The sequence below is a fragment of the Podarcis tiliguerta genome (genome assembly GCF_965153285.1).
Source record: "Podarcis tiliguerta genome assembly, chromosome: 18".
Lineage (NCBI taxonomy): Eukaryota > Metazoa > Chordata > Lepidosauria > Squamata > Lacertidae > Podarcis > Podarcis tiliguerta.
In genome coordinates, this window is record NC_139551.1 from 1,032,016 (window position 1) to 1,047,900 (window position 15,885).

At 48.1% G+C, this 15,885-nt stretch overlaps 1 protein-coding gene across 5 annotated transcripts in view; it reads left to right on the plus strand.

Annotated features, from left to right (window-relative positions):
* Positions 1 to 15,885, plus strand: part of EPS15L1 (epidermal growth factor receptor pathway substrate 15 like 1) — a 43,664-nt gene that overhangs the window by 9,184 nt on the left and 18,595 nt on the right. For 4 of the 5 annotated variants that reach the window (XM_083421444.1, XM_083421446.1, XM_083421447.1 and 1 more), the window contains exons 4-17: positions 209 to 256; positions 1,671 to 1,766; positions 2,002 to 2,061; positions 2,420 to 2,545; positions 3,364 to 3,423; positions 5,034 to 5,273; positions 7,236 to 7,393; positions 8,275 to 8,431; positions 8,654 to 8,716; positions 9,984 to 10,072; positions 10,228 to 10,300; positions 11,791 to 11,952; positions 13,199 to 13,396; positions 15,168 to 15,335. In XM_083421444.1, coding sequence (XP_083277570.1) covers positions 209 to 256; positions 1,671 to 1,766; positions 2,002 to 2,061; positions 2,420 to 2,545; positions 3,364 to 3,423; positions 5,034 to 5,273; positions 7,236 to 7,393; positions 8,275 to 8,431; positions 8,654 to 8,716; positions 9,984 to 10,072; positions 10,228 to 10,300; positions 11,791 to 11,952; positions 13,199 to 13,396; positions 15,168 to 15,335 — 1,698 coding nt within the window. The remainder of the gene's footprint in view (positions 1 to 208; positions 257 to 1,670; positions 1,767 to 2,001; positions 2,062 to 2,419; positions 2,546 to 3,363; positions 3,424 to 5,033; positions 5,274 to 7,235; positions 7,394 to 8,274; positions 8,432 to 8,653; positions 8,717 to 9,983; positions 10,073 to 10,227; positions 10,301 to 11,790; positions 11,953 to 13,198; positions 13,397 to 15,167; positions 15,336 to 15,885) is intronic. The other variant, XM_083421445.1, reaches the window with a different exon arrangement.

A 15,885-nucleotide genomic window follows, 5' to 3' on the forward strand; every position in this document is an offset into this window, starting at 1 on the left:
AGTGCTGTATTGTATTATTTATGCAAGTTGATTGTCTCTGGAGTCAAAGATCTGACTGGGACAAACCTTGTTATGTTGAGCTCGTATTTTGCACAATTTGTACATGGTCTCTGTTTGATAATGTGCCTAATAAAGGATCTTGATTGAATAGTGCTGGATCAGGGTGTGGTTTTTATTCTCCTTCTCTTTGGTATGTGTGTTTTTTTAGATCTGGGATCTGGCGGATCCGGAGGGCAAAGGCTTCCTGGACAAACAGGTACGTGGCTATGCCCAGCTGAGGAGTTTAAAGATTCCTACAGCTGTTTCCTACAGCGGGACGCGGGTGGCGCTGTGGGTAAAACCTCAGTGCCTAGGACTTGCCGATCGTATGGTCGGCGGTTCGAATCCCCGTAACGGGGTGAGCTCCTGTTGCTCAGTCCCAGCTCCTGCCCACCTAGCAGTTCGAAAGCACCTCCGGGTGCAAGTAGATAAGTAGGGACCGCTTAGGGACGCGGGTGGCACTGTAGGTAAAAGCCTCAGCGCCTAGGGCTTGCCGATCGAAAGGTCGGCGGTTCGAATCCCCACGGCGGGGTGCGCTTCTGTTGTTCGGTCCCAGCACTTGCCAACCTAGCAGTTCGAAAGCACCCCCGGGTGCAAGTAGATAAATAGGGACCGCTTACTGGCGGGAAGGTAAACGGCGTTTCCGTGTGCTGCGCTGGCTCACCAGATGCAGCTTGTCACGCTGGCCACGTGGCCCGGAAGTGTCTCCGGACAGCGCTGGCCCCCGGCCTCTTGAGTGAGATGGGTGCACAACCCTAGAGTCTGTCAAGACTGGCCCGTATGGGCAGGGGTACCTTTACCTTTACCTTTACAGCTGTTTAGGCTTGGAAGAGGCACCCCAGACTCATCTAGCCAGTTCGCCTGCATTTCAGGGACCCAGATACGTAGGCTATAATGCCGTTGTTTTCGTTAAATAAATAATTTATTTAGTTAAATAAAGTCAGATTTTATTTATTTATTTAAATTAGATTGAATTGTGCTGTTGTTTTTAGTTTAATTCGGATTTTTTTAAAAAAAATAAAACGCTTTTGGAGGAAAAACCTTTCTAAAGATTTTCTGTTTAAGTTACATTACAGTCCAAAGGCTATTCATCAGGAAATGACGATTTGTTTTAAGTTTTCCATGTGTGCTAAAACTCAGTCTAAGGTTGTTTTTTAATAAGAAAAAAATGTTTAACCACATCAGTTTACAAACATGGACACATATGCTGCAATGTTGCTGTTTTAGATGAATAGTTTAAATAGTCGTGAAGGAATGATCGTTTTTCTCTTTCCGATAAAGCACAGCAGAAACGTTTCCCCAATGTAAACAGTTAACCTCGCAGCAATTTCGCAATTATCTGTCTTACGTATTCCTAATAGCAGAACCAAACCAGTAGTTTTTGATAGAAGTGCAAAAACTACGCTGGAAATTGATTGCTCCAAAAACAAAACCTTTCATCTGCTTGTAAACGCTAAGATGGTACCAGCAAGGCTGAATCTTTCTGTAAAAAAAAAAAGCGATTTAAATAATGAATCGTGATTTGATTTAAAGCGGTTTGAGTCGTGATTTGATTTAAATCAAACCCACCCTGGCTGGAATTATTAATTTCGAGGTACAAGGGACCCCGTTGTCTGTTGCTTTTGACCCAGGGCTTTTTCGTGGCGCTGCGGCTGGTGGCCTGCGCGCAGAACGGGCACGACGTCGCCCTCACCAACCTCACCCTGGCGCTGCCTCCGCCAAAATTCGTAAGTGCGCCTTGTGTTCTACCTGTTTGCTTTCCGAGACCTTCCTCCGGGGTGGGACGGAACGGCAACCCCTTTCCTCTGAATATTCTCCAAATATTGGGTGCTGGGACGGGGGGGAATGGCACCCCCTTTCTGCTGGAGCTCCGGCTTCCGAATATTCAGATTTGGGGTGCCGCAACGGGCCGGCGGAGACGTTTTGGGGTCTTGACGGCATGCCGTTTCTCCTTCGTTCCAGCCCGACAGCACCAGCCCCCTGCTGATCTCCTCCTCCTCGGACGCTCACTGGGCCGTCAGGGTGAGTCTCCCCTTGGGGCACGGGGAGGGAAACGAAGGCCCGGATCCGGCCCAATCCCCTTCTCAATGCAGCCTGCAGACGGTCCGGGAATCAGTGTGTTTTTACATGAGTAGAATGTGTGCTTTTATTTAAAACTCATCTCTGGGCTATTTGTGGGGCATAGGAATTTGTTCATTTCCCCCCCAAAATATAGTCCGGCCCCCCACAAGGTCTGCGGGACAGGGGACCGGCCCCCTGCTGGAAAAGTTTGCTGACCCCTGCATTGGGGGGGGGGGTCTCCCCCTTGGGCGAAAGGGGGTCCTCTTCCTCCTCCTCCTCCTCCCGCCGCCTTTTCCCAGAGCTCCCTTTCTACTTCCAGATGGAGGAAAAGGCCAAGTTTGACGGCATCTTTGAGAGCCTCCTGCCGGTCAACGGCTTGCTCTCGGGGGACAAAGTGAAGCCGGTCCTCATGAACTCCAAGCTGCCTCTCGATATCCTGGGAAGGGTGAGCGGACCTCTCTTCCTCCCTTTCTTTCTTTCTTTCTCTCTCTCTCTCTCCCTTCCTTCCTTCCTTCCTTCCTCTCTTTCTTTCTTTCTCTCTCTCTCCTTCCTTCCTTCCTTCCTTCCTTCCTCTCTCTCTCTCCTTCCTTCCTCCCTCCCTTTCTTTCTTTCTTTTCTTCTTTCCCTCTCTCTCTCTTTCTTTCTTCTCTTTTTCCCTCTCTCTTTTCTTTCTCTCTCTTTTCTTTCTTTCTCTTTCTTTCTCTTTCACCCTCTTTCTCCCTCCCTCCCTTTCTCTTTCTTTCTTTCTCTTTCTTTTTTTCTTTCTCTCTCCCTCTCCCTCTCTCTTTCTTTCTTTCTCTCTTTTTTCTTTCTCTCTCTTTTCTTTCTTTCTCTTTCTTTCTCTTTCACCCTCTTTCTCCCTCCCTCCCTTTCTCTTTCTTTCTTTCTTTCTTTCTCTGTTTCTTTTTTTCTTTCTCTCTCCCTCTCTCTCTCTCTTTCTTTCTTTCTCTCTTTTTTCTTTCTCTCTCTTTTCTTTCTTTCTCTTTCTCATTCTTTCTCTTTCACCCTCTTTCTCCCTCCCTCCCTTTCTCTTTTTTTCTTTCTTTTTAATGTTTTAAAGCTGTATTGTGTTTTTAATATTTGGTTGGGAGCCGCCCAGAGTGGCTGGGGAAACCCAGCCAGGTGGGCAGGGTATAAACAATAAATTATTATTATTATTATTATTTAAAAATCAACAATATGGGGTAGTTTATTGGGGGCGTCCTGACGTCTTTCTGCCCTTTCTCTCTCTCTCCTCCCCTCTGCCTCCTAACGGCTGCGAAGGTCTGGGATCTCAGCGACATCGACAAGGACGGCCACCTCGACCGAGACGAGTTTGCCGTGGTACGTTTATCCAGCGCTTGGTTGCCCGGTCCGTGCTCTCGCCGATGGAACCTTCAGCTGCAGGCGCAGTCTATATCGATTGCCGGTTCTCATGTGCCCGAAGTGGAGGGGAAGGTGCCACACTTTCCCAGGGGACCCCCCCATTTTGGCACAGCCTCTCTGCCCTCCATCCTCCCCTTGTCCCCCCCCCCCCCCCGCAGACATCTTTTCCCTCTCTGGGTCCTTTCAGGATTTAACCTCCTTCCGTCGGGCCTGTAAGAGAGAGCTATTCCGAATTTAATTTGAATTCAGCCTGATCTTTTATTTCCCTTCTCTTCCCTCCCCCCCCCCCCTTTTATGAAGATCACCAGCTCTGAGACCCCACAGCTAATTCTCCCCTGGCCTCCTCGCTGGCCCAAGTAGGGCCAATTCAGCCAGCTAGCCCTGGGGATTATCTGATTGATTTTTGAATTTTATTGTTATTCGTGTTTTTATACCTTATTTTATGCTGCTTTTATAATTAAGTGTTTTAAATTTGTTGTTGTTTTCCCCCCAAAAATTTTTATTAGTTTTCCAATTTATAACAAACAAATAGAGAAAAAGAAAAGCAAAAAGCAAACATTTATCCTGATTGTAGTAGTTCCACTGTTGTTAACATTGTCAGGTGACTTCCTCCAATCCCCCTGCCTGAGTTTCCATATAAATCATCATAACAGTTTTCCAAAACTATTTGCACATAAAATTTACTTGGTCAATTAACATCTTTCTTTCTTTTCGCTTTTAACTTTAACATAGTATTACACACATCACATTTTCAAATCCTAGGCCTATTTGGTACTCGCAAGTAATTCTGTTTATAGTATCTTAACATATTTAGCTAAATAGGCTTTGAATTTCTTCCACTCCTCTTTGTCCTCCCTCTGGTCACAGATTCTTCTGGTCACGTCGGCTAGCTCCCCAAAAATCCATCATCTTCATCTGCCTAAAGTGTTTTAAATTTGTTGTTAGCCGCCCTGAGCCCGGTTTTTGAACCGGGAAGGGCAGGGTATAAATAAAAATATATTATTATTATTTCAGGCGAAAGATCTGAAGAGAAACCAGAGCTGCCGCTAAAATATTAATTGCTAGAATATTAATTGCACAAAATTGGAAAAGCCCAAATATCCCAACGATCAGAGATTGGCAAGCAAAATTATATGAGTATGTTGAGTCAGCAAAAACGACACAAAAAATTAGAAACCAAAAAAATACAAAGTTTATTAATGATTGGAACAAATTTATGGTATACATTGAAGGTAGCTACAGAGACTTAAAAACTATAGCAGGTTTGATATAAGTCTTACGACGCGCAAACCAGTAACAATTAATAGCTGCAGAAAAAATAAAGAACTTCTTATTAAGAAACCCGAAAACGGGAGGGTAGGAGGTCAAGGGAGGTGTAGGGAAAAGGTTTAAATATTCAAAAATATAATGTTTTAAGGAAAAGGACAAAAATGGTAATGAATGTCAATGAATGTACGGATATTGCTTATTAATCTGTTGATTTGTTTTTTCTTTTTGATCTTTTTCTTTCTTTTTCTTTCTTAAGAGAAACTCAATAAAAAGAATTTTTAAAAAAAAAATTATTTCAGGCGATGCATTTGGTCTACCGTGCGCTGGAGAAGGAGCCGGTTCCGCCTGCCTTGCCCCCGCCCCTGGTGCCCCCCTCCAAGCGGAAGAAGGCGCCCTCCCTCCCCGGGGCCGTGCCCGTCCTGCCTGCCAGCCCCCCGCCCAAAGACAGCCTGCGCTCCACCCCTTCGCACGGCAGCGTCACCAGCCTCAACAGCACCGGCAGCCTCTCACCCAAGCACAGCCTCAAGCAGGCACAGCAGGTAGGAATCGGGGCCTCCCCGCACCCCGGGGGGGGGCAGATCCGGTCCTCGAAGCTGGAGGGGGGGCGGCGGACTTCGGTGCGGTTGGACTGCGGAACTCACTTCCACTTGAAGCGGCAGCTTCCCCGCTGAATAATTTCGAGAGATTTGTGTGCTGCTAGAGGGACGCGGGTGGCGCTGTGGGTAAAACCTCAGTGCCTAGGACTTGCCGACCGTATGGTCGGCCGTTCGAATCCCCGCAATGGCGGGGTGAGCTCCCGTCTTTCGGTCCCAGCTCCTGCCCACCTAGCAGTTCGAAAGCACCCCTAAGTGCAAGTAGATAAATAGGGACCGCTTTATAGCGGGAAGGTAAACGGCGTTTCCGTGTGCTGCGCTGGTGCTGGCTCGCCAGAGCAGCGATGTCACGCTGGCCACGTGACCCGGAAGTGTCTCCGGACAGCGCTGGCCCCCGGCCTCTTAAGTGAGATGGGCGCACAAACCTAGAGTCTGGCAAGACTGGCTCGTACGGGCAGGGGTACCTTTACCTTACCTTTACTAGATTGCAAAAAGTGCCCCACCCCGGAATAAGAGATCAAGAAGAACATAGGTTTTAAGAAGATTGGAAAACGTTTATTGAATACAGTGGTACCTTGGTTCTCAAACTGAATCCGTTCCAAAACCAAAGCGTTCCAAAACCAAGGCGCTCTGCTCTTTCCCATAGAAAGTCATGCAAGACGGATTAATCCGTTCCAGACGTTTAACAACAACCCCTAAAGCAACCATTGAACATGGATTTTACTCTCCAACGAGACCATTGATCCATAAAATGAAAGCAGTAATCGATTCGCTGTACTATAAAATAAATAAGACAGCATTGTAGATAATAAAAATGAAAATTATTTTTTCTTGCCTGCACTGATGACAGTCATTGTTTGGATGGGGGGCTTTTATCCATGTCCGAAGTCACACAATCAATTAATCAATCAATCAATCAATCAATCAGTAGCTGAACTGACCCAGCCGCTGCATCAGGGTTCTGTAAATTCTCTGGCAGAGCCTCCATAGCCAGGGCCAGTCTACCTTAGAATGGCAGGCAACCAGAGCCCTTTTCTCTCTTGTTTGGGGGGGTATATTGTTGGCTCTCGGGAGGCCAGACCCAGATGAGCCCCCCCCCCAAGCGGGTTTTTTTTAAATAAAATTTTTAATTAATTTTTAGCATACAAAATTTTTTAAAGACATACCACACAAATTATTCCACATATGTCCTTGTCTGGACTTCCTTCCGCATCTCTGATAGCCTTCCGTCTTGATTATTTCCCCTGCAATTCTTAACTTAATATTGCCTTTACCTTTTCTAACAAATCGTTTCTCCCTTTCCATTTTTACAATCTTTCTTAAATTACTCCTCACAGAATTTCTTGTAGTCCTACAAACATACCGCATTTTTCGCTCTATAAGACGCACCAGACCACAAGACCACCTAGTTTTTGGAGGAGGAAAACAAGAAAAAAACTATTCTGAATCTCAGAAGCCAGAACAGCAAGAGGGATCGCTGTGCAGTGAAAGCAGCGATCCCTCTTGCTGTTCTGGCTTCTGGGATAGCTGCGCAGCCTGCATTCGCTCCATAAGACGCACACACATTCCCCCTTACTTTTTAGGAGGGGAAAAGTGAGTCTTATAGAGCAAAAAATACGGTAATCTGATCATCACAAATACTTTTCAGATACTCAGTAAATTTAGTCCAGTCTTCCGTAAACCTCTGGTCCCGCTGGTCTCGGATCCTTCCTGCTAGCTTGTCTAATTCTGCGTAGTCCATCAATTTCATCCTCCATTCTTCCAATGTTGGTAGTTCTTCTTGCTTCCATTTTTGGGCCAATAATATTCTTGCTGCTGTTACTTGCTGTTGTTACTGAGCCCCCCCCCCCAAGCGGTTTTTTAGGGCGCCTGGGGGTCCCACGCCAAAGTCTGATTTTCTCATTCCAGCCGCCCGCGTCCTGGGTGGTCCCCCTAACCGACAAACTCCGCTACGACGAGATCTTCCTGAAGACAGACCTGGACTTGGACGGCTTCGTCAGCGGCCTGGAGGTCAAGGACATCTTCATGCACTCAGGGCTGTCGCAGAACATCCTGGCGCACATCTGGTAATAATAATAATAATAATAATAATAATAATAATAATAATAATAATTTATTTACTCCTAGCCCATCTGGCTGTTTCCCCAGCCACTCTGGGTGGCTCCCAACAGAATATTTTAAAAGCCACAAAACATCAAACATTAAAAGCTTCCCTAAACAGGGCTGCCTTCAGATGTCTTCTAAAAGTCAGATAGTTGTTTATCTCCTTGACATCTGACGGGAGGGCGTTCCACAGGGCAGGTGCCACCACCGAGAAGGCCCTCTGCCTGGTTCCCCGTAACCTCACTTCTCGCAGGGAGGGGACCACCAGAAGGCCCTTGGGAGAGGGACCCTGGTGTCCGGGGTGGAGATGCTCCTTCAGGTCTACTGGGCCATTTAGGGCTTTCAAGTTCGGCACCAACACTTTGAATTGTGCTTGGAAACATCCTGGGAGCCAATGTAGGTCTTTCAGGACCGGTGTTATGTGGTCTCCACTCCCAGTCTAGCTGCCGCATTCTGGATTAGTTGCAGTTTCCGAGTCACCTTCCAAGGGAGCCCCACGGAGAGCGCATGGCAGTAGTCCAAGCGGGAGATAACCAGAGCAGGCACCACTCTGGCCAGACAGTCTGCGGGCAGGGAGGGTCTCATCCTGCTCACCAGATGGAGCTGGGAGACAGCTGCCCCGGACACATTCCTATTCACCCCCCCCCCCTTGTTTTGGAGACCCATGAGGACTAGTATCTTAGCAGCAGGCTAAGGGTAGTTGCACACATAATAAAACAGAAAGTCTGAAACCATACTGAGCTGGGTTGATGGAGGCAGGTTCCTACGAGGCTCCTTGGAGGGGAACAAAGAGGTGTGGGATAAACATAATAATGAAGGATGATTGACGGCTCCTCGCTTCCAGGGCCTTGGCGGACACGAGGCAGATGGGGAAGCTGAACAAGGACCAGTTTGCCCTGGCCATGCACCTCATCCAGCAGAAAGTGAGCAAGGGCATCGATCCTCCGCAGGTCCTGCTGCCGGACATGATCCCACCGTCGGAGAGGTCCGCACCTGCCCAGGTGAGCTCCTCCAGGGTGGCCGCTCCCCGGATAAACAAAACCACAGTCCCCTCCCGCGTTCCTGGCCCTAGCAGGTCTCCGACAGAGCAGGATGGGGCTCCCTTCTTGACCTCCTACGCCCCCCCATCCCGCCCCCCGAGAAGCCTTCTTGCCTGGCCCTCCCCACCCCGGCACTGACTCTTTCCCCCCTCCGCTGCCCCCCCCCCTTGCCGCCCTCTCCAGACCGTCCCCGGCTACTTGGCTTCCGTGGGAACCGAGGTCTCGACGCTGGCGGAAATGCGTCGTGTGAGTAGGACCGCGGGGATCCCCGGAACGTGGCGTTCCCACCCTCTCTCCCCCCATTTTCCTTTTTTGCCTGCTCCGAGAAGCACGAAGGACCCTCTGGATGTGGGGCAGGGGAACACCTCTGAATCTCTCCTGATCTGTCTATCAATCATGTCTGTCTGCCTGTCATCTATCTCTATCATCTGTATCTATATATCCATCTATCATCTATCTACCATATCTATTTGTCTATCATCTATCGTCTATCTCTTTCTATCATATATCTATCCATCTATCTATCATCTATCTGTCTGTCTGTCTATCTATCTATCTCTATTCTCTGTCTATCTCTTATCATCTATCATCTAACTATAGTATATCTATTCATCTATCTATCATATTTATTTATCTGTCTATCATCTATCTATCTATTTATCTATCATATCTATCTGTCTGTCATCTATCTTTATCATCTGTCTGTATCTATATATCCATCTATCATCTATCTACCATATCTATCTATCGTCTATCTCTTTCTATCATATATCTATCCATCTATCTATCTATCTATCATCTATCATGTCTTTCTGTCTGTCATCTATCTATCTATCTCTATTCTCTGTCTGTCTCTATCTATCATCTAACTATAGTATATCTATCCATCTATCTATCATATTTATCTGTCTATCATCTATCTATCTATCTATCATATCTGTCTGTCTGTCATCTATCATCCATCTATCATCTGTCTGTCTGTCTTATCTGCTTTCTCTCTCTTTCTCTGCTTCTTCTAAATGCATGTTCTTATTGCTCTCTTATTCTCTACCCGGCTTCCTCAAACTCGGCCCTCCAGATGTTTTTGGCCTACGACTCCCATGATCCCTCGCTAGCAGGACCAGCGGTCAGGGATGATGGGAACTGTAGTCTCAAAACATCTGGAGGGCCGAGGTTCTATACGTTAATTCTGCAAGCCGCGCATATTCCTCCGGCTTAAGCTAGGCTTCCTCAAACTCGACCGTCCAGATGTTTTGGACTACAGTTCCCATCATCCCTGCTAGCTAAGGATCATGGGAGTTGTAGTCCAAAAACATCTGGAGGGCTGAGGCTGAGGAAGCCTGGCTTAAGTCGCCCTTGTGCTTTTTAATTTCTGCGTCGGCACTGTGTTTGCACCCCGGACGGTTTGCATGCTCCTCGCCCCCCTTCCCTGGCTGTATTTTCTGGGGGGGTCTGTGCGCTCTCCAATTTTTCCGGCCAGGCTGTAGCCTGACTTGTTTGGGCTCCTTAACAGGACAGCTCCAGTTCCGTCGGCTCCGGGGGCGAATTCACCGGCATGAAAGAACTGGACGACATCGGCCAGGAGATCGCCCAGTTGCAGAGGTGGGTGGCGTCTGGGGCGCTGGGGGGTCCTGGGAGGGGTTCAGCCGGCATGAGAACCCCCCAAAAAGCGCTGCTGGCCAGGGTGGGTTTAATTTAAGTCCAACCCCCCAAATCAGAGAATGTGACTCACACGACGTTTCTCCTTTTTTCTGCAGAGAGAAGTATTCCCTCGAGCAAGAGATCCGAGAGAGGGAAGGAGCGATTCGGCAGAAGACCAACGAAGTGCAGGTAAATGGTTTTTCCCCCACCCAGCGATATTGCGCTCTCAGAGTAGGCCTGTTGGGGGACCCCGAGGGTCATCCGGCCCAGCCCGCTGCAACGCGGGAAAATCCTTTGCCCAACGTGGAACTCGAACCCAAGACCCCGAGATCAAAGAGTTTCAGGCTCTACATTTCGAGCTTATCCCAGCCGTCAAACCCCAAGAGAGTGGGGCCCTATGCTATAGCCTGTTTAGTTTATACGTAAATCTGGCACTGGCACAGATAGATGATAGATAGATAGATAGATAAATAGATAGATAGATAGATAGATGGCTGGATAGATAGATAGATAGCTGGACAGATGATAGATAGATAGATAGATAGATAGATAGATAGATAGATAGATAGCTGGCTGGATAGATGATAGATAATAGATAAATCACTATCATCAATCTTTATTACGGTCCAGAAACCCAACAAATCATTACAAAGCAATACACAATTCATACAGCCTACCTCCAGGTTAAACAAGCATTTTGTTCAGAATATAGGGATCATTTGTTCTTGCAACCACTGATAAGATAAATAGTTGTAGATGATAGATAGATAGATAGATAGATAGATAGATAGATAGATAGATAGATTAGATAAAAAGGTAAAGGTAAAGGTACCCCTGCCCGTACGGGCCAGTCTTGACAGACTCTAGGGTTGTGTGCCCATCTCACTCAAGAGGCCGGGGGCCAGCGCTGTCCGAAGACACTTCCGGGTCACGTGGCCAGCGTGACATCGCTGCTCTGGCGAGCCAGACCCGCACACGGAAACGCCGTTTACCTTCCCGCTAGTAAGCGGTCCCTATTTATCTACTTGCACCCGGGAGTGCTTTCGAACTGCTAGGTTGGCAGGCGAGATAGATAGATAGATAGATAGAGAATATTTTGGAAATGTACATCCAGTGGTTTTTTCCCTTTAAATTTTCTGCAGGTTCCCAAGAGAGCGGAGCCCTAAACTATAGCCTGTTTAGCTTATACGTAAATCTGGCACTGGCATAGATAGATAGATAGATAGATAGATAGATAGGTGGCTGGATAGATGATAGAGAGAGAGAGATGGATAGATAGATAGCTGGATAGATAGATTAGATAGATAGATAGATAGAATGCTGGAAATATGATAGATAGATGATAGATAGATAGATAGATAGATAGATAGATAGATGGCTGGATAGATGATAGAGAGAGAGAGATGGATAGATAGATAGCTGGATAGATAGATTAGATAGATACATAGAATGCTGGAAATATGATAGATAGATGATGGATAGATAGATAGATAGATAGATAGATAGATAGATAATATTTTGGAAATGTACATCCAGTGGTTTTCCCCCTTTCAATTATTTTTGGGGGCCCCCAAGAGAGTGGGGCCCTAAGCTAGAGCCTGTTGAGCTTCTACGTAAATCCAGCACTACCCGCCGCCCCCTGCTAAGCCGCCTTCTCCTTCCTCCTCCCGCCTCCGCAGGAGCTTCAGAACGACCTGGACCGGGAGACCAGCAGCCTGCAGGAGCTGGAGGCGCAGAAGCAGGAGGCTCAGGGCCGGCTGGATGAGATGGAGCAGCAGAAGGCCAAGCTCAAGGACATGCTGAGCGACGTCCGGCAGAAGTGCCAGGAGGAGACCCACGTGGTGAGCTGGGTCCACCCTCCTTGTGCCGTGGGAAACCAGCGGTACTCCCTGCCACAGGATTTCCCCCCCCCATTTCCCTTCTGTTTCTAAGAGTTGGTTTCCGCCCCCCCCATGGTTTTGTTTTCCCAACTCCGCTTCTGTTTTATTTATAATCCGTCTTGTTTATGATTTATCACTTCAGTCAGTAAAGCAGATAAACTATAAACAGATAAATTATAAATTCAACCAACAAAGTAGATAAACTATAAACAGATAAATTATAAATTCAATCAATAAAATAGATAAATTATAAACAGATTACAGTGGTGCCCCGCAAGACAAATGCCTCGCAAGACGGAAAACCCGCCAGACGAAAGGGTTTTCCGTTTTGGAGGTGCTTCGCAGGACGAATTTCCCTATGGGCTTGCTTCGCAAGACGAAAATGTCTTGCGATTCTTGGGGGGGGGGTTTCGCTCCCCACCCCCCTTTTCTAAGGCACTAAGCTGCTAATAGCCTTTTAGCAGCTAATCCGCTAATCTCTTAAGCCTTTAATAGCCGCTAAACCGCTAATAGCGCTAATCCGCTAATGGGCTTGCTTTGCAAGACGAAAAAACCGCTAGACGAAGAGACTCACGGAACGGATTCTTTTCGTCTTGCGAGGCACCACTGTATTTATTTATTCATACAAACTTACTGTGCTCTGTAGGGAGATTTTACCGGTCAGGGTGTGTGTGCATTTGCCTTTCAGAACGGATGCCTATCCGTAATTTTGGGGAGAGCCTTGCATCATCTGTTAAAGAGTATGCTCTTTCCCAACCCCATAATGTTTATTAAATTTTCTGTTTTACGTTTTGGAATGTTCATTCGCACAACCTTAAAACGCCAACGGCTTCCCCTCTTGTTAGTTTTGCAAATTGCAAATCCCCTGTGTATTTTATGCAAGCTTAATAATAATAATAATGATAATAATAATTTATTTATTCATTCATACCCCACCCATCTGGCTGGGTTTCCCCAGCCACTCTGGGCGGCTTCCAACAAGAGATTAAAAATACCTTAAAACATCAGTCATTAAAATCTCCCCTAAACAGAGCTGCCTTCAGATGTCTTCTAAAAGTCGGAGAGTTGCTTCTTTCCTTGACATCTGACAGGAGGGCGGGTGCCACCACCGAGAAGGCCCTGTAATGCGTGTAAATTCTCCGCCCTCCTCCTCCTCCCGCGAACCGGGTCGCGCCCCCCCCCCTCAAGACTGCCTTTGCCCTTGCAGATCTCATCGCTGAAGATGCAGATCCAATCTCAGGAGTCGGACCTGAGATCCCAGGAGGACGACATCAGCCGGGCGAAATCCGAGCTCAGCCGGCTGCAGCAGGAGGAGACTCAGCTGGAGCAGAGCATTCAGGCCGGAAAAGTCCAGCTGGAAACCATCATCAAGTCTCTGAAGTCCACTCAGGAGGAAATCAACCAGGTGGGGACCCCAAACCGGGGCGGCCTTCGGGGACACCCCCCCCCCAGGGCCAAGACCTCGCTCCCAAATTTCCACAGGTGTTTCCTCGAACGGCGGCCGTGCCTGGGATGGGGGGCAGAGACGCTGGTCTCTGTGCGCATGTGTCAGGGCTGGCTCCTGGTCCCAGCTCACAGAGGACCAACGCTGGCTGGTATTTATGTACAAAAGTCTTTATTGAAGTACAGTTTCCATTTCCCGCCGCAGCGCTCCAGCTCTACGTCTAGGCTTTAGACCGGCGAAGCTCCATCTGAGTCTCCGCCCCCTGTGCACCAGTTTAAGACTCTAGCTTTACTCCACCTCTTCTTTCTCCTCTGGGTCCTGCTGCCCTCCGGGGCCCCTGTCTCCCTGGATTCCTCTGAGGCTGACGATGACGACCCCCCTGACTCCTCCCGCTCTCTTCGGCGGGCTTTAGGACCTGGCTCTCTTCCCGGGCTGCCAACTGTGCCTCCCTCCTGTACATTTGAACTTGGCGCGCGCGCGCGTTTAACCTTCCTGATGACCGTTTCCTCACTCCCCGACGGAGGTGTGGTCAATCCTGCCTCATGTTCTCCCACTGGCAGCGCGCCACCTGATTCCGATGCCTGGGACTCCTCCCCCCTACTGCACTCTGGGGGGGACGCTGGTCCTGATTTCCAGCTGCTGCTCTCTGAGTCCCCTCTGGCCCCTTCTTCCCGAGGTGTCCCCTTGGGCACTCCTCTTGCCCTGACTATGGGGGCCCCTTTCTGTGAATCGTCCAATTCACTGGAAAGACTCAGAGACCTCGGATCGCTGTCATCGCTGACATTTCCTTCGGACTCCTCCCCTTCACTCTCCATTTCCTCCTTATCCTGTGCCTCTGCTCCTGAACCCCTGACAGCATGGTTCTTTCCTCTGTTATATACCGTCTTTTTCGCTCTATAAGACGCACCAGACCACAAGACGCACCTAGTTTTTGGAGGAGGAAAACAAGAAAAAAAATATTCTGAATCTCAGAAGCCAGAACAGCAAGAGGGATAGCTGCGCAGTGAAAGCAGCAATCCGTCTTGCTGTTCTGGCTTCTGGGATAGCTGCGCAGCCTGCATTCGCTCCTTAAGATGCACACACATTTCCCCTTACTTTTTAGGAGGGAAAAAGTGAGTCTTATAGAGCAAAAAACATGGTATTTTAATAAACTGCCCCCTTTCCCTTATGGGGTATCCAAGAGCCCCTATAGAGTCCATAAATGGGTATGGGGTATTCCGGAGCCCGTATAAAGTCCTTAAGAGGGTTCCCTATCGGTAGGAGGAAACAACAGAGGCCAAGCAGACAGCATGAAAGGAAAGAGGGATGGGGAGGGAAGAGGAAACCGAGCGAGCTCAGGCTCCGACTCTTCAATTTGTCGTTTCTGCAATCTCCAGATGTAATATCTGGTTGTGCAATGTGAGAAACGTGAGGCTGGACCAGGCAGATCTTCCCTAGGAGTTAATTAGGAAATAGAGGATATCTTTGCATGCTCTTGTTATAAGTAAAAAAACTTCTCCTTTTCCCTTATGGGGTATCTGAGCGTGTCTAGAGTCCTTCAGTGGCTTCCCTATCGGTAGGAGGAAATAGCAGAGGCCAAGCAGACGACACAAAAGGGAATTCAAACCGCTTTATACGTTACACACCTATGCTTACAGGCCACCCTGTTTTTCCGTGCGTAAGACTATATACCCCCCCCCCCCAATTTTTTTCAAGTTTATTATTGATTTTTATCCGCCCTGTCCCCCCACAGGCGAGGAGCAAGCTGTCCCGCTTGCAAGAGAGCCAACAGGAAGCCCACCGGGGCATCGACCAGTACAACGAAGCGCTGAACGGGGTGCTTGGCGGCAGCATGACCAACCTGGCGGATCTGAACGAGGGGAATCCCCAGAAGGAGCGGGGCGGCAGGTTCGGGACCCTGGTGAGGCGCCGCGCCGATTCCTCGCGGGAGCAGGCTTTGCTCAACAATGACAATACAGTGGTGCCTCGCAAGACAAAAAGAATCCGTTCCGCGAGTCTCTTCGTCTTGCGAAGCAAGCCTATTAGTGGATTAGCGCTATTAGCGGTTTAGCGGCTATTAAAGGCTTAAGGGATTAGCGGATTAGCTGCTAAAAGGCTATTAGCAGCTTAGTGCCTTAGAAAAGGGGGGTGGGGAGCGGAAAAAAAACCCCAGGAATCGCAAGACATTTTCGTCTTGCGAAGCAAGCCCATAGAGAAATTCGTCCTGCGAAGCACCTCCAAAACGGAAAACCCTTTCGTCTAGCGGGTTTTCCGTCTTGCGAGGCATTCATCTTGCGGGGCACCACTGTAATTTTATTATTTGTATCTCAACCACCCAGCCACTCAGGGCAGCTTCCAGCACGTATAAAAAGCTTAACACCAAGCACTGAAAACTTCCCTATACAAGGCTGCCTTCGAATGTCTTCTTAAAAGCCAGATATTTTTATTTCCTTGGCATCTTGTGGGAGGGA